We start from the raw sequence: 18,510 nt of genomic DNA, 5'->3' as shown, positions 1-18,510 counted from the left end.
ATAGAGAGAAAGAAATGAACTAAGCTAACTCATTAAGTGTAAAACATACTGTCTGCTCTGTAGGTTTCTTCACTTGTTGCAAGAAAATAAGATTTCAAATACTCGATTACATAAAAAAACTTTTTTTTGCAGTGTATTTGGTTGCTGGGTGACCACGAATCATTTGAATGAAATATTCAAATGGACGCACTAATCAGCTGTGAATGCTACCAAGGTACATGCCAGGTTTGATCGGTTTTTGCACAGCTTTTCATCGCCCACAGTAACCGAAATTGATCATGCATCTGAATTATTTCTACACTTTGTAACTCATGAGCACACACACACACACACACACACACACACACACACATACGTTCTCACACGTACGCACACCTACACAGAAAGAAAACTCTTGGAGTGCCAGCATGTATAAATTGGCGCTTACAGGCCTGTAGCTTCAGGTTCCATGATTGCCAATTATGTTTCACTCAGCCTCCATTCAGAGGCTGAGTGAAGTGCTGTTGCATGAGTTATCATGGTCAGCATCCTCATTGTTCATTATTACCACATTATCATTCCGGGCGGTGAAATATTGATTTTTCTTGTCATTGTGTAGAAGTCGTTCCCGTGAATATGACGCCGTATTTGCTCAGCAGGGACGTGCACGGACATTTTGAGAGGCGGTGGCTGATTTTTTAAAATAAAGGCCCCCCCCCCGGCCCCTGTTTTTTTCTCACTTCATTTTAGTGTCACATCAGGACACACATACACACTCATCTCTCATATGTATGCACACGCACACATGCGTTTAAGTCTCCTTGTGTGACCTACATGGTTTGTTATTTACTCTGACAAGTCAAAATCTCTGTCATTAAAAACGTCTGTTGTTTTCCAGTATTGAGATTTATCTGCTCGTCCCGTAACTCCATTCTGAAGGGAGATTATGTTCTCTTATCATGCTGAAAATCCCTTCAAAAATATTCTGAAATATATTTATAAATACGTTTTTCTATGTATCTTTTTGTGATTTCTATAACTCCTTGTTATCTTGAAAGTCTTATTGAAATATTTTGCTCATTTGGTTTTCCATGACACGGGCATTTTATGGACCTTTCGCTTTGTTGTTTTAGCCATTAAGACTGAGTGCTCTTTGAATGAGCATTGGTCACCCTCTTCTGAACCTGCTCTTTTGTCAAATAGTTAGTTAGTCATACTTTTGACAATTTTAGATTACATTTGCTTATTTACTAAACCTTTGGTTAAATAATAAAGAAAGAATTTTAGAAAAAGCATGTTTGTAACTCTCAATGTTGAACAATTTGAGACAACACCCAGCCCCAATCCTGCACGTCTAAATATAGAATTGGATGTGGAAACAACAGCTCGTATACCTGGATGGAAAACTGAAGGGATGATGCACCAAGTAGGACATAGAATATTTAGATGGAACAGCAGTGGTTCTCTTACATTATGATGTTATCTCCTTCCCTCTATCCCTTTTCTTCCTCTTTTTTTGTCATTATTTTTATTTCCACTGTAAACAATATGAGACACCCATTATGAACCTTTATTTATAGAACAACATTACCCGTAGCTAACCAATTAGCCTTTTGTGCAAAGCAAATATGAGCTCCAAGATGCCTAATTAAACATGGTTTCCATGGGCACAGAAACTGCTCTAAGAATTATATAAACATAGACATTTTCCTAAATCTTAGTGAATATTACAAATATTAATCTCAGTTCAAAAATAACAACCACAAACCCAAATACAAATATAACCTCTACAGTGCCCTTAATGCTAGATAGCTGATTAATGTGAACCATTTAACTAAAAAAACCTTCGTCTCTGCATGGTTTGGGTCAAATATGGAAAAACAACCACAGTAACTTCCATCCTTACTTGCTACACCGCTCTGGAGCAGCAGCCAAACTCAGAAAGAAGAAGACACACAAAACAAGGGAGACATGGACCAGTCCAACCGAATTTTCTAAAGCAACGCTGGTGTTCACAAGCCAAACCCCAATCACCCAAAAGTGCGTCATCACACTCATAATAACACGGTGGAGAATATTTCTGAATATTCACAAAAGAGGGAATAATCATGGCGACTCACGCTGGTCCACCCTCCTGAGGACGATTACTTGGATCGGTTGGCGTTTGGTCGGCACTAAGACAAAAGAAATTGCTGTAATTATGTGAATTCGGCAGATTGGTGAGCGTGGATGGGAGTAGATACGCACATCAAGCTCGGTGTGAAAAAAAAGGAATAAACAGCAACATGCGTTTTTCTGTGGGGACAAGTGAGCTTGTAAGTTGGCTCCTGCTGATACTGGAATGGCAGTCAGATTGGAGAGCACCGCTGAGCACTCTCTAAGAACTGGCCACATAATGTGAGCGTGTGCCTGTGTATAGAGTGGTATAAAAATGTGCTCGTTCATCTGTAGGCCCATGACTAAAGGGTTTATTCATACCTATGAAACTAAAGTGTGAAGTGTGGACCAAAGTGTTACAACGGACCAACACTGCCATCCCCAGAGCCACGCTGGCCTGGCATGGCTAAAAATGACTCCTGATTGTAATCATGTCAGTATGTTGTCCCTTAAAAAAATTACAATGCCCAATCTTATGCAAAAATCTGGCCCGTACTTGGGCCGACATGCTTGTTTTCTTCTGGCCCAGTAAACACCTGGTTCCATGGCTGGAATCTGGCCCATATACAGCATGATTGTCAGATGCTTCTTCCACATCTGGGCCAATTCTGGAGCGCACACCCAGAAAATCCCGCAAGATAACTGGAAAGCCAGAACCTGCCCAGATGCAGAAGTATATGGGCCAGACTCGGGCCAAGGACACAGACATACGTTTCATGCGGTGAAGAAGTGTTCAAAAAAATGTCCTTTCCAAACCACTTCTCCTTGACCTCGATAGAAAACTGCACGAGGTCAAGGAAAGGTGTGAAGGAGAATTCATAAGGACTTAGGAAAAGACAACCTGTTTCACATATAACAGAGACGTGATATTGGAGCTCTGACAACATCTGACAACATCTGAAAAAATATAGTTTTTAAATTGTATTTAACCTTGCTAAGCTTAATTGTGAATCCCTTGTCATCAAGTTGAATATGTGGCCTAAAAATGACAGTGATATAATTTTTGGCCCTTCAGCCAAAACGGTAATGGTGTTTTGATAGATGTTTTCATAATGAAGTTTGAGCTTCTGGCTGTGGCTGTTGCCGCTAATTACAGTTTTATTCTAATTACGCAGTTTTTATCCCTAAAAGGAAGAGGGATGTCGAATAGTGGACTCCTGTAGTAAAGTGTGTATTTGGCAGCTCACAAGTTTCTAGAAACTTTTGAAGGAAGTCACTTTTAATCAACTGACCTTTAATTTGAATTATGTATCTGTATGCTCATTTAAAAATGTTTGAAAGGACAACATTGTTTACAGCCATGATTGGAAACTGTGGTTGGAGAAAACATTTGAGAAGAACAGTAACTTGAAGGCCAATCCTAGTTTGTTTTTCTTGGTCAGAAAGGGGAAATTCTGATGCTTATAACCACATGCAGTGTTCCAAACAAAGTGGAGATGTAATGACTTCTAGGAAACAAGCATCAGGCATGAGATGGTGCGAGCAACAAATGCAAAAGCTGAACTGGCGATGCCTTGAAAACGAGTATTACTGCGCTATAGTAAAAACGACCTTTACATATGGATTACTGCTCCACTGTAGTGCTGAAACTGTTATTAGCTGGAATGACTGAATAACAGAAAACAAACAAAGAACAGATTTGTAGTGATTTATTATTTCATTATTTTTCACGCAAAAAGAATCATATCTCTTTGAATTTTGGACGGTTGCTTAAGTAAAACAAGCCATTTTGCAGCTGTCAGGTTTAATCAGAAACAGCAGAAGATTATCATTAGGTGCAGCCGTACAGTTACCTGGAGTCAGAAGTGAACTACAACACCTGGGCAGTTCGTCTCCCTGCTGTCTCTCTCTTGTTTATTTGTTGAGGGGCAGGCGTTAGCAGGTGAGGTATCATGTGAGGTCAAACAGTGTTGGAGTCTGGAGAGCACAGAGCAATATATGGATTTGTTTATTTCCTCTCTGAATCCACAGGGGGCACCTCCATTCTGCCAGCTCTATATGGTCACGCCAACACAACAGATGCATCCACCACAACACCGACCTCTACGTGTTTTCTTTACACACAAAGTGTCACGGTTCACAAAAAAAGGAACTCAAGAGCAAAACTCAGGAGGCAGAAAGTAAAGAGTCTAAAACAAGGATACAAAACTCCAAGCAGCCAAACAGAGTACAAAGGGTCAGAGTGATGCACAATCCAAAAAAAAAAAAGGATCATGACCAAAACAGGCAGGCATCTGTGAAAGTGGAAACAGACTGGTATATATACTATGGAGCTACTGAGGGAGGGGGGAACCGGTGAACAGGTGAAGTGGGAGGTGGAGGAGCGGGTGATTCTCCTGGAGGGAAAGGCAGGCAGGGCAAGCCGGAGTGGCAGGGTCTGAAATGTCGGCAGAATCAGAGCAAGGATAAATGAGCGGACTGAAACTCAAAACCGTGACATGAAGCTCAATAACACGAGTCCCTGATGTGATATTTACTGTTTTAAAAGAAAAAAAGAAAAAAAAGAAAATCATTCTTGGTTCGTTACAGGACTGACAGAGGACAGATGGTAAGTATTGAGAAAATGTTTTGTTTTCCCCAATTAGCAGGCTTCCTACTGTTGTAATAGTGTTTTTTTTTCCACGCTGTTATTATCTCAATGGAGTGCTTGTTTTGCTCTTTGATAAACCTGACAAAAAAGATCAGTAATGTTCCTGAAATGATCCAACTGGGACTTCTAATATGTTTGCGGAGCTCACTACTGAGTGTGTTTACGGGACCTTCCTTATCAGAAGTTTCTATCATATTACTGTTGGATTTTCAGACATGGAGTATTTGGTTTCTCTGTATAGGCCATATTAATTTCTAAGCCCCGAGGGAAAGGTTGCCCTCTTAGAAATATGCACCATAAGAGCTCATTAATAACCTGACATAGTTAAGTTTGTAAAAGTAGATTTTAAAATAAGTAGTGCTGGGTATCGAACTTCGATATTTTTATGATACTACATCAAGGATCAAAAAATGCCTTGTCATTTGAAACCAAATTTGAATACCTAAGGAGTAAATGAGTAAATCTCATCAGCTACAGTGAGCCAATAAGCATGCAGCATGCACCAAGATCTAAAGATGCTTTATATATCTTTAAGAAGATGTATTTGTCGTTTGAAGAACCAAAAACCATCTCAATGTAGTTTTAATTCTCCTCTCTCTCCCCTTGAGGTCTAGTAACAACGGGGCAGTGAGCCAATCAGAAGAGAGGAGGCTCTGAGCCTGTCTTCTGATTGGCTGACTGTTTTCTAAGTGACTGAATAAAAATATAGCAGATTAAAGGTAAACACTTAGAGAAACCAGATCCTGCGAGGCTGGATGGTGGGTCCAGGTGCGCTGGGATTTTTAAACGACACCCAACCCTAAAAACAACAAAGATTAGTTAGCAATGCAGGATCCTTCTTAACTGATACTTCCAGAAAACTTTGCATATTCTTAAATACATTTGCAATCAGTTAATTTATTCACAACAAATTGAAAAGTAAACGTGATACTTTGGAGCAGCTCCTTGGTGGGGAATCCAGCTTTGGTCGTAATAAATAACTGTTACTGGCTTTGGACACTTGGACTCTGCATTATCATTATGCCACACCATGACTGAAATGTCACAGGAATCCTGCTCATCATCGCCTCGGTCTGCAAACACACCCTGACCTGCTGGTTGTGTAGGTCACAGTCATACTTCTCACGAGACAAGTCTACGATCACTCTGCTTCATCAGTCAACGTCATCACACTTCTCAGTTAGAAAATGTGCTCACTCTTTAAGTGCAGGAGTCGCTGAGGGTTTATCCAACTGTCAGAATCTTAAATTGTGTTTTTGAAAAGTTTCCAGTGTCTTTTTGTCTCTGAAAGTTTGAGATTGCTCATCTTGTCCTTTGCCAGTGTTGTGTGACATTATGTTTCCACACTGATTAGTGTTTCGTCTTGCTTTAACTTGAAGCAAACCTTAGCCCGAACCTCGACCAATCCTCTCTGTGATGTCTAACTATAACCGAACGTTAACCCAAACTAAGCCCTAACCCCAAACATGGAGTTCAGCACTTCAGAAAACACAATTTAAAGTGGAAATGGACTCCGACACAAGACTGAATTATCATCATGTGAGCCCAGACGAGACAGCATCATCCGGTAACTCACTGTCAGTTGGTACAACCTGCTGCAGCTTCACCTCAAAGAAAAAGTCCCTGAGGAAATTCTCCAGGGAGTGATAAATATGTTGTAAGATCAGCAGTCTCCAGTTTGATCAAAACACATCCACCCGAAAGCCCCGTGTGCATCCCCGCTGCAGGGAAGAAAGAAAACAAACTTTGGGAAATCACTTTTTGAAAATCTCACATTTCTGCTGTTTCATTTTCAAAGTGGCTGATGCAACTAAATTAATTTCTTCTTTCTTCTTCAACTGGCATCGTTGCAACACAATTTTGGGGGAAAAAAATATATATCGTGCGTGACATGACAGAGGAAGGCCTCTTCGAATGATTGTCAAAAGTAAAAAAAATCTAATTCCAAAACACACATCTGCCTGCTGCTCGCTAACAATGACAACATCTGGTGTGTCAGCTGTGAGCTTTGAAAACACATCACAGTTAACAGTTCGACCGTGGAAGCAACAACCTAGTAATTTTCTTTGATTTCTGATTAATGCGTTATGTGTTGCATTAAATTGTGTTCGATTGTTTTCCAGTGGATGCCTAAATATACACATATAACTGAGTATTAAGGGATATGGTTATCACAAAGGTTGCTCAGGGATGCAGCTGATGCTTCTCCCCTTTTATATAAAAAAGGAGTCAGATCTGTGGTATAGCTGAAGTGACAACTTTACACACTGCGATTCTGTTGAGTACAAGATCTCATTGATTGAGAGCAGGTTCGCACTTGGCTGTCCAATGTCGTACTGTCAATCTGCTGCACATTAGAGCTGTCAGAGCTCCTGCAATGAAAAGCCAAGGAGGGACTGAAACCGTGGAGTTGATCATTTTCATGACAAGCTTTTAAAGATGGAATTGTTGCATCTCATGCCAACTCCTGGACATGTTCCACTGTTTCATCAAAGCAGCACCACCAGCATTCAAGGTTCCTACATGCACGCGCTTGTGTGTGTGTGTGTGTGTGTGTGCGTGTGCGTGTGTGTGTGTGTCTGTGTGAAAGACAAACCACAGATTTGAGCCTTGAGCAACCAGCTACAACAAATCAAATTTTGTTTCATGTCTTTCTTCTCAGACCTACAGGCCAGTGTTCAAATTTCCAGGCTATACTTGAAAGTCAGTGGCAGCTGATTTGTTTTGCTTTGAATTGTTTATTTTCATGGCAGGATTTTAAGTAGTCATTAAGACTGTGGAGGAAAGGTTCACAGTGTTATGAGACTAATATCGCAATTCGATCAACTCAGTTTACTTTATTTCACCAGGAGTTCAGTCGGTGCAGTCTGTTGATTTCTTTGTCTGTGGAAAAGAAAATCAATTTCCACCTAATTTTGTGGAGAAAAAAAAAAGCAATTAAAGACTAAAAGATTTTGAGTATAGCTGAACTTTTTTGCATAGGATGAAATTGGACTAATCAATTGGACTCATATCATATCATATGATATCATATCATATAGCAAATAAAATAGAATAAAATAAATAAATAAATAAATGCAACATGTAGTGTTACTCCCTAATTTGCCCCCTTTAGGGTTTTCACTGCTTTCATTGTTTGATTAATTAACTTTAAAACATATAAATATAACAAACACATGTTTATTACTTTATTTTCTTTAGCTAAAGGTAAAGGTAAGGCTAATTTATACTAATACAGACTGGAGTTTTACAGAGTGAATTTTGGATTTGATTTTGTGGAGAGAAAAAAAAAAGATTGGTGGTGTGATGAGAATATAAAACGTATTTTGTTATTGTTGTTGTATTTTAATCAACTTATATTTGACCACCTCTTTGTATTTTAATAATGGCGACAAGAAAGGTAAAACTCCAAGTCCCATAAGACCTTGCGCCGCTCATTGGCGTGTGTGTATGTGTGTGTGTGTGTGTGTGTGTGTGTGTGTGTGTGTGTGTGTGTGTGTGCTCTGCATGCAGTTGGGAGAAATGCAGAGTGTTTGGAGGCGGAGAGTCAGTCGGCTCACTGTGGAGCTGTGTCGGGCAGCAGGAGGAGCCGACGCCGACAGAAAAGACCGATTCAAAGAAAGACATAAACGCCGCTCAAATGCACAAAACAGGGGTTTGAATTGCAGCGGAGGAAACGGTCGCACGGTTCATCTGCTTGGCTTTTAACGTGGACTGAAAGGGTGTTGACTACGGACACAGCAACAACCCCCCCCCTCTCTCTCTCCTAAAAAAAAAAAAAAAAAAAAAAAAACAGCAAGAGGAATCGGCAAGAGGTGAGAGGAAAACCGTTCGTGGTTTGAGAGAGACGTTTGAAACTGTAGCGAAAACACCGAAACGCTCCTATCGGCTTAAATGAAGTTTAAGGAACAGTTTTGTTGGAGCGCAACAACCGGGCGACGTTTACCGTTTATTATTTTGGAGGGTTTTTGCCCCTTGAAGCACGCAACTGTTAGCTAGTCTGGTCGGAGGGCTTTTTTTGTTTTTTTTAAAAAGCCCCCATAGGTGTAAATTGTATCCCATCTGAAATGGGTGAGGTTTGCCTGCTCATACAAAAGACTTGCGCTGCCTCTTCAGTCAACTGGAGTGAATCCGTGTCGTTTGGCTCTCGGTAGATTATTTGTCGCCTCCCGCCTCAAAACACAGCTGACCTTTCTCCTTTTTTAATGTGTGTAACATTTTATTTGGAGAGCTTTGTGTTGGAGGCAGGTAGCGCCCCATAGACACGGGGAGGTGGAGATGTATGGCAGCCCGTGTAAGTTCCATGTTATTTGGCAGCGTTGCAAAGTATCCAGCAAGACTGTGTGTGTGTGTGTGTGTGTGTGTGTGTGTGTTTTCTTGGCTGGAGAGGCTGTGGAATATTTGCATTAGCTCCAGTGTAGAGAAGCAGTTGGCTAAAAAAGCGACTGAAATCAAATTAGGAGAAGCTTACATTGAATGCCCTTTCCCCTTTTAAAGATCCATCATCATTGCACTTTAACGCCACTTCCTAATCACTGACTATCACATGCACTCTGCATTTAACTCTGTAAAAAGATTTCTGTGACCTTTTTTAAAGAAAAACAAAGTTGTTTTTAAGGTGGGGGTGCTCCTCCACTTCCACCCATGTACGCGACCCCTGTAAGTGCAGGAAAAGAGGGTCCTCTCATTTTGGCTTCTTTCCCCCCCTACAGTACAGGACGGATGTGAACTGTTTGGGATTTAAAGCCACATAGGAAGGAAGGGGGGGCTGGGGGTGTCAGTGGATAGACTAGAGAAACTGGACGAACCCCTGCCAAGAATTTAGTTGCAGGGCAGGCAGGCCAGCCGTGATGTGGATTCTGGAGGATGAAAGCACCGAAAACCAACTCGCCCACCTTTTTGTAGCTGCAGGAGTAGAGTTAACCCCTTCTCTGTAGGTTGGGACATATCTGTACGAATAACGTGCATCACAATAAGTAGTGTCAAACTGTTGCAGCTTATACAGGGATATGTTGTTAAAGGCTGAAGGGATCGATAAATGTACTGTATGTTTTTCCGGATTTTCTGCTTCATCTCTGGTTCCGAGAGTGTAAATTCTGTATGCAAACACCTCTTTGAGTAATTACGATGGTTAATCGTGCATTAGCATAAAGCATAAACTTGTATTTGAGGTTGTGTCCTAATGTGGCCTTTTGTTTCTGTCTCTGTTTTCCAGGGGAAAGAGCCGGACTTAGCATGTTATTGGAGAAACTGACTCTACACTGGCAGTCTCTTTCATGCTAATGTAATGGAAACGCGCTTCGGTCACCCCCAGTAGCATCTGAAATGCATCAGCGGAAATATATCAGCAACTCCCATGGCTAATTGTATCAAGCGGTGGTGGCTTGAGTTTGCCAGTGGATGCACTCAAGAGCCGGGTGCCCTGCCATGCCCTCCGCCATGCTAAAGCAACACACTCATAATAACAAGGAGCACTCAGTTCAACCAGTGGGAAAGCTCTGGAAAAAGTTGGTGGAAAATCTATGGTTTGAGTCCTTTTTTTTTTTTTTTTAAATTTTGACCTAGATATTCTGTAACGCACCAAGGCTCTGCTGCTTTTCCTGCCATCTACAGCAGCTCTGCTTCTTTCTCCACTTTCACTCAAGTTGCATTCATCCCGGCTCCTTCTTCTTAACATCAATACCGAGTACAGTTAAGTGCAACCTGCTTTTTGAGAGGTACATTTTTGGCTGACAAAATGGATTTCCGAATGTACAGCTGGGCTTTGTGGGAGTTGAAAATGTGAGGGGCAGAACGAAGGGACCCCTATGAAGAGGAGGAATAGGTGGAACAGCAGCACAAGATCAAAATGGCCCAAACCAGTTTGCTGCAGGGGAAGCGCTTTTACTGCCGGGAGTGGGTCTTCCATAAGATCCAGCATTGCCTCCAGGAGAAAACCAACAACCTCAGTGGAGTGACCAGCACTCCCAGTAAGCAGCAGCAGCCGCCGCTGGCGCCCTGCGGGGGCGCATCCAATCCGGGTAGCCTGACGGCAGGATCCACCAAGTCAGGTAGCTCCTGGGGGGTGCTGCTGGTGGGAGGGCCGGGAAGCGGGAAGACTGCGCTGTGCACGGAGCTGTTGTGGCCCACGTCCGCGCAGGGAACCCACCGGGGTCTGCACCAGCAAAGCCTGGCTTTCCACTTCTGCCGGGCGGACGACTCGGACACGCTGTGCGTCGGCGGGTTCATCCGGGGTCTGGTGGGTCAGATCTGCCGCAGCGGGCTGGTGCCGGGATATGAGGAGAAGGTGCGTGACCCAGCTGTGCAGAGCACTTTGCAGCCTGGAGAGTGTGAGAGGAACCCCACAGAGGCTTTCAAGAGGTAAGGACACACAAACACAAATACACTTCACTTCTCCTCTTTACTTTCCTCCTCCTCCTCCTCCTCCGTACTACAGCCAGATGATTTCACTGATCAGCACACCTTCACACAGAGGAAGACCTAATCATTTCCATTATTGCTGACAATTTGTTGATCAACAGGAAAACAAATTGATGACAATCAAATTTTAGGAAACAAAATGCAGGATGCAGCTCCTTTTTAATGTGAGGATTAGCTGCTTTTCTCAGCTGTGCATCATTATCAATGAAATGTCTGAGTTTTGGACTGATGGTTAGACAAAATAAGATATTTAAAGTTACTCTTTTATAGTGATTGATATATACAAAAAAAAAAAATCAACAGATTAATGTGTAATGGACTGTTGCAGCGCTACATGATATCACCCACAAAAATAAACCCTGCGTATTGTTTGCTCTGCAGGAGACGTGCTCGTTTAGAATAATGATTTGTGAGAAACATGCGTTTTGTGACTCCACCCCGGTGTTTCCAGGTACTGTTGGAAATCTAGGAATTCAGTTTGGCTAGAAATGTAAAATGCAAAGCCAACCCCCTTCCCCCTCCCTTCCCTCTCCACCTTCTGACCCTGATGCACCCCTCCCCCCTCCCTTTTTTTTTTTTTTTTTTACTGCTGCTCACACGCATCACATAGCTCCGCCCCAGCAGCCCTCTCCACTTATTTCATGTCATGGTTTTGTTGGTTTTCCCCCCTGGTGAGGCATGCTGGGTGGGACTGTCCCCGCTTGGCTTCTGATTCAAGAAAGGTCAGATATTTTTAAGTTGCAGCCGAGCTCAGGTGGCTCCCGAGACTCATGTGGAAGGAGCTTTGAACTGCGACTGACTCACCGGCTGGCTGACTTACCGGCTGACCCGAGCCGCTGCGCTGCAGAAAGACGAGGTGAAACTGAAGTACAGTAGGCCTGTGGACTTCCAGCGCCTTGCCCGGGCATGTAACATGATCAACACGGACTGTTATTGTAGACACAGGCTTTAGACGGGGAGCTGCGCGTGAGCCTGTGTGTATGTGGGTTACTTGCACGACTTGTCTCCACAGCACAGGTCAGGCAGTCTCTGCAACACAGGCTGGAATGCAGCACTGAAAACACACACACACACAAAACTCACGCTTCTTGTCTGGCCATCTGGTGACGCTTATTGCACCATCTCAACATCACACACTGGGGGGGGGGAAAGTAGGTCAAACGTTCAGCAAGGTAAATCATTTTTTAAATGCTCACCAGAGTCAACAGCTTTTTTTTTTTTTTAAAACATACTCATTCCCAAGGAAGTGAGCGCTCCTCTTGTCATCTGCTCGTAATCATGCCGATGACTCTGACTTCAGTTTGACCCTCTGAGATAAAAGGCAGGTTATCGTAGGGACATAAACAGAAGAGTGAGCCCAGCGGGGACGGACTTCTCACTTCAGCTCTGGTCTGTGTCACGCTGGATGTCGAGAGCCCTTTGCAGACAGTCACATTAGCTGAACGCGGCCTCATGAAGCAAATATTCTGTCACACTCAAGACCTCGGGCCCTGCGTTTTGCACCCAACAAAGACACCGGGCTTTATCGGCGCTGCCTGTTTTGTTTGAGAGGCAAATAAGCACTTCTGTGAAAGCCTTATCACCATCTCAGGTGTAAAAATGTCCCGGGCACCGTTGTACACAAATAATCTTAACGGCTCCCCTGCTGGTCTAGATGCTATCTAGTTTCAGGAAAGCCAAGATTGTCGGCTGTATCTGGCAGTAACATGAAAAAAAATAAAACCAGAGCAAGAAATAGAACCATGTAAAACTTTATTATTATTCCTACATTATAACCACTAATTTAAATCAGGGATAAAGACTCACAGGGGGTGCATACCTCATTTTGATTGAACAGATTGAGGCCTGTACTTCACTCAATAAAAGTTATACGAGTTCCAACCACCCCCACCACCACCACCCCCTCCCCACCCCTACCCCACTTCTAGCTGTGATTTTAAACGTTAGCTAGTGACTGAATGCATGAGGCCCTGCCAAATTCTTTAGCCTAGTCAAAGACAAACAGCTCTGTTTGTTGATAGTAATCACCAGTCGTGTGTTAATACACCGAAACTGGTTCAGACACGGGTTTACGTCCTCTCTGTGCAACTTGATCGTAGCTTTTCCAATCTGTACGTCTGCAGCGTCAGAGTCAACCAGACTGTGGAGGTTTCAAAGTTGAGTGTGGGATTTTCTATATACAAATCCCCCCACACTGCACTGTTATCTATTTACACACTTGTTTCCACCTTTTTATTGTTGCATTTGTATTACCTTAGCTCTGTGTTTTATGGCTGTTCTAACATGAAAAGAGTCAAACTATATGAAATATAAGTGGTAACATTTAGAACCTGTATTTAAGTAAAAGCAGAAATTTCAGGTTAAGTTCTTATATTAATAATTTTACTTAAGTAAATATGTATGAAATGTAGTACTCATTTAAAAACTGATGTAATCAGTAATGTAATATAGTAGCTGGCCAAAGTGGAGTTAATTTCAGTTTAAAGGAACATTAAATGGAAATACTCAAGCACCACACAAACAGGACTTTGGAAATACCAAAGTTATGACTACAAATTCCTCTGGCAGAAGTGCACCCACCTCAGAAATTCTTGACTAGCCACCAACCAAACTCTGTATAAATCTTCTGAGTATTTAAAAATCACACAGTTTCACATTTTATTTTTCACTCAACTGTTGAGTTCTGTTTCTATTGGCCTACATATGATAATATAAGCATATAATTGTCCCTGCACTTAAGTCTTCAGTGTTTCACAGTCTCATCTCTAGTTACTTTAATATTGAAAACGAGCTTTATAAAACCCACATATGTTACATACATTGTAAATGCATTGAATGAATGTACTTGGTTCATTTAAACCACTGGTGGTAGCTGAGGTAGAAGCAGAACTTTACATTTGGATATGTGCGCAGTAAAATACAATCATTCACTGACTTTCAGCAGAATCATATTGTAATGTAATGAAAGAGGTAAAATGATATTTTCTGCTGTACAAATGTATTATTAGCATTTCTTTTGAATGGCTTTAAGATTACTTTTTGTGGTTTTCCTCACATTTGACTTGAAGTATAATTGCTAATATCACAATATTGATATCATTGGTATCACCAAGCCTTACAGGACTGTTTTTTTATTTCATGTACTACTTGTGAAGCATGAGTAGTGCAGTTGTCTACCAGCACAGGTCATGAGCCATAGTTCATCCAGATAAGAGGCAGTCTCAGTCTTAACTGTCTTCTGTCTACCAGTCTGAGCTGATGTCTGGTTCAGACTGACTGACTTGACTTCTTAGATGGGTCAGACTCATTGCCATCGCTGCTATCTGAAGGCTTTGACACTTGGACTGTGGTGTATCACCAAGGATTTTATTTCTAGACAAAACCAAAGCACATTCCTCGGTCTCATTAGTCTTATCAAAGGCCACTGCCGTGTTTTGACTGGAGTTTGAATGAATTTGCGAGTTTTAAACAACCAGTCAGCCTCCTGTCATCCCACCATGCTTTACTTTCTCCCTTCAGGACAAAAGAGCTGGCTTCAAATAGGTGGAATTAACCCAGTCATGTGGGTCACACTAAAGGCAACAGGTTTTTTTTTTTTTTTTTTTTTTGCTGACGGGACAAAGCTGCCTTTTAGTCTAGGTGTGACTTTATGTGGATCTGCTGTCGGGCTGTTCAGCACCGAGTTAAGTTTATATTGCAGTTGGATCAGTTTCTATTTCTCTGCAAAGGGCACTGACTTCAGAAATGATGAATGACCATGGTTTAAATTTGTGAACAAGATGTGAAGGTTCTTGGCAGCGTTTCATTCCCTCAGCGTGTCTGCGGAAGAAACTGATGCTGCAACTTGGACTTTTTTTTTTTTCTTCTTCCACAAATGATTAAAAATGCTGATTTTCTGGCAGAAACATCAAACGTTTCATTATAAACGTTTTCCCTGTTGCTTTGTTCCAAACAACTGTTGATAATTCAGATTTGTAATCAATGCAGAAGTATGATTAGATCTAGTCTTGTATCCTCCAGTGAACATGGATATATATATATATTTTTTTTAAAGTTGTCATTTCACAAGACAGCGTAGCATTACCGGCTTACAGCTAACTTTTTTAAAGTTCCTCTTGACAAGTGAATTCAAGTTATTCGGATGTAGGAAATTGTGAGGTGCAAAGCCAGAGATATAAATAAATATGAAGACGTTTGCAAAGATGACGTGACATCCTGTGATCTAATGGTTACCCGAATGAGAGAAACCCGTCTAAGAACGTGACATTAGTCATTTCACCAATGTGCCTGTGGCCTCTCTTTGTCTCAATTTGAACACAGTTCAAGTTGGGGCACATTTCAGTCTGAAGAAAATACATTTTTTTATAAGTTGGTGAAGGAGCTTTGTGGTTTTTTTTTTTTTCCCCTTTGTGTTGACTTTTTGACTGTTGCACGTCGAGTGGCGCTTCTTATTGGGGCTAAGGGACGCAAAATGAAAGCGGCCCGTCCTCCCTGTGCCTTTCATGTGGTGCATGGCTGTGGAAAACTTGCTGCAGATCAGGGCCACATTTTACAAACAAAAAAAAAAAAAAAAGACTCTCAGTGTGACGCATCAACTCCAGTCGAGCAGATGAGGAGAAACAGCAGCGCTGGTGCGACTGCAACGATGACTCAGCAATCTGAGGCCAGTCTCTGTCTCCACACCACTGTCGGATGGTGTGTGTGTGTGTGTGTGTGTGTGTGTGTGTGTGTGTGTGTGTGTGTGTGGATGTGCCTACATGCTTGTGTGGGCATACATAAGTCATTCATATTATTGTTATCCCACTCAATAAATAAACTCATAAATTGCGGTGCTCAAGCTCATTTATCGGAGGTTTAGATTCATTCATTAGGGCGAGGCAGGGCTTTACTTCCCAAACAATCACTTAGTCTGTAAAATATTATAAAATGGAGAAAAATGAACATTTTATGTTCCCCACAGTCAAAGGTTAAGTGTTCACATTGATTAACATTATCCAAACAACAGTCTATAACCCAAAGATGTTTGATTTACAAAGAAAAAAACCAGCAAATGCTTTAGAAGCTAGAACCAGTGATTTTGGAAATGGCATTTTTGCCTCAGTTACTATCTTAATGGTTAAATCCCCTGAAAACCTGGTTTCAGATCTAAAGTATTTCTCTTCTATAAAGGCCCCATCTTGTGTAAAGTGAGATTTCCATGTCTTTCTTGATTGTAAAGCAGGTCTAGGTTCTATATTAATACTGTGAAAGTATCAAAGCCTTAGTCCGCAGAGTAATGCACACAGCCTGTATTCACAATCTGAGCCTTAAAACCAGCTGTCAGGACTTCCGTAACTTTGTGATGTCACAACGATGCAGTCACTGCTCTGCCACCATCAAACCTTGCAGGATTTGTTTTGGCTGTAAAATATGGAACCTTTTTATATATTCACAACTAAATAAGTAAAGTTAAATTTTTAAAGTCAAAAACGAAAATGAATCTGCTTCATAAAGACGATGTGGATTTGGTTTGATCGCATCTGAGAAACGACGTTGGCAGCAAAAGCAAAAATACTCCTGAAATCTGATTGGTGGCTGTAAATATGTGTCATCACCATTTTCCAACTGGGTCTGCCCTCTTCACACCAGTGAGGAAAACAAGGGGAAAAACAAATATACTGAAATCTCTTTTGTGAAATAACTAAAATTGTTTGAACCCTGGCAGAAATGTTTGTGTTTATGCAGGACCCGTCGCTCAGTATGAAGCTGATTGGAAAAACAAATGGTTAAAGCCTTTAATCAGCATAAAGATTGTTTTCTGATGAAGACTAGTTGCCTCAGCATTAGATTGTTCATCTCTCCCTTGCCAGAGCTCACACTGCTGCCCTTTGTTACAAGAATCGAGGTAAAGCCGTGTACAAAATCCTGTCTTGGCCGGCTCGGGGCGGCTTGCAGGTTTACCTGTCTTGTGTTGAAAACCTGGCGAAAAGCGCGTATTTGTGTGGACAGACAGCTGTGTGTCTGTGCATACAGCCGGAGGAGAGCAGAGAGTGTTTTTGGAGGCAAACTCTGGCAGGAGTGTCGGCAGGGAGAAGAGGGAGGGGGTTGAAAAGGATGAAATTTCAGATTCCTTTGACAGTATTGGATAGCCGGCCAGGAATGCACACCTCGTCTGGGTTGGGAAGAGCTTTGGGGATTTGGAATAGTTATCTGAGGTATGTGTGCTGGCCAGAAAAGAAGTGTGTCTGTTTACACGTTTGCAAATCATTAATAGGCTGCGTTATAAAAGTAAACAAGTATGATCTTGTTGATTGAAGAGGCAAGATTTTAATGCTTTAATCAAGACCCAGCTCATTTCAAATAACTGGAATTTTAACAACCTATTAACAAGGTAAATAAGTTGACTTGAAAGGGCAAGTCAGGAGAGAAATGCACTGTGTAGCAACAACAGTTTGGTGTGACGTAGTTGAAGGGTGGGGAAAGGGTTAGATTTCAGATGGACAGTACTTCCAGATGCAGCCCCCACCCTCATAAAAACAATCACTGTTTGTGACCTGTCCCATGACAGTGTGAAGAATCAAAAACGTCATGAGACTCCATCTCATAGATCACCAGACATCAACTTAAGTTTGTCATTTTAAGGACAATAATATTATTATAATAATTATAATAATAGTTGTTTTTATGTGTGTGTAAGTGGCGCCAGATTTGTTTCCCACGCGCCTCTCGCATCCCCCTGACCAGGCAGTCGTCTCTGGGACATTGTGTCTCAGACAGCTGGAGGCATTTGTCTGCTTGGAATCCAGCACAGAATTGATTGTGTAAATCCATTAAGCCAAGATCAATTGTATTGCAATCGCATTGTCTAGCATATATAAAGAATAGCAGAAATAAGCACTTTTTAAATACTTACAGGAACGTTTTTGCTGATGTTATGTCATTATATGAGGTAATCGGCTTTTGACAGCTGACAGAAAACACCTGCTTTCACATTAATGACTGAGGTGTGGCCTGAAGTCCACAAAGCTTGGGAGTTTCAGCTTGTAGATAGCAGGGATGGATAACTAAAAAGAAATATGGGGCCAATAAGATATTCTCAGTTGTGACTGACTTTACACAAGCTGCCACACAAGAACCTAACAGAGGAAATCATCTCAAATGCATAAAGTCTTTGTTTATATCATGAGAAATCTTTTTAAATTATAAAGAAACAAGAGTGAGTCTGTGTTCCATGCCAACTTTTGCTAGCTCAGATTGGTACAGTTTTCATGACTCTGTATTGTAAGTATTGAGATCTGAAATCTAGATGCAACAGATACAAAAAGTTAGTTATAAATAACTTGGTAAATAAGACCTATAATTAATTTCTAATTAGAAAGCATTTG

At 41.5% G+C, this 18,510-nt stretch overlaps 1 protein-coding gene across 2 annotated transcripts in view; it reads left to right on the top strand.

Annotated features, from left to right (window-relative positions):
* Positions 1–8,228: 8,228 nt before the first annotated feature.
* Positions 8,229–18,510, top strand: part of ankrd50 (ankyrin repeat domain 50) — a 36,113-nt gene continuing 25,831 nt past the window's right edge. For both annotated transcript variants that reach the window (XM_023393611.2, XM_023393608.2), the window contains exons 1-2: positions 8,229–8,541; positions 9,942–11,086. In XM_023393611.2, coding sequence (XP_023249379.1) covers positions 10,575–11,086 — 512 coding nt within the window. In that variant the 5' untranslated portion in view covers positions 8,229–8,541; positions 9,942–10,574. The remainder of the gene's footprint in view (positions 8,542–9,941; positions 11,087–18,510) is intronic.

Source organism: Seriola lalandi, unplaced genomic scaffold (assembly GCF_002814215.2).
Source record: "Seriola lalandi dorsalis isolate HSWRI2012SDOR001 ecotype SW California unplaced genomic scaffold, Sedor1 jcf7180002054940, whole genome shotgun sequence".
NCBI classification, from domain to species: Eukaryota; Metazoa; Chordata; class Actinopteri; order Carangiformes; family Carangidae; genus Seriola; species Seriola lalandi.
Note: the sequence above shows the minus strand (reverse complement) of the source record. Positions and strands in the feature narration are given on the sequence as shown.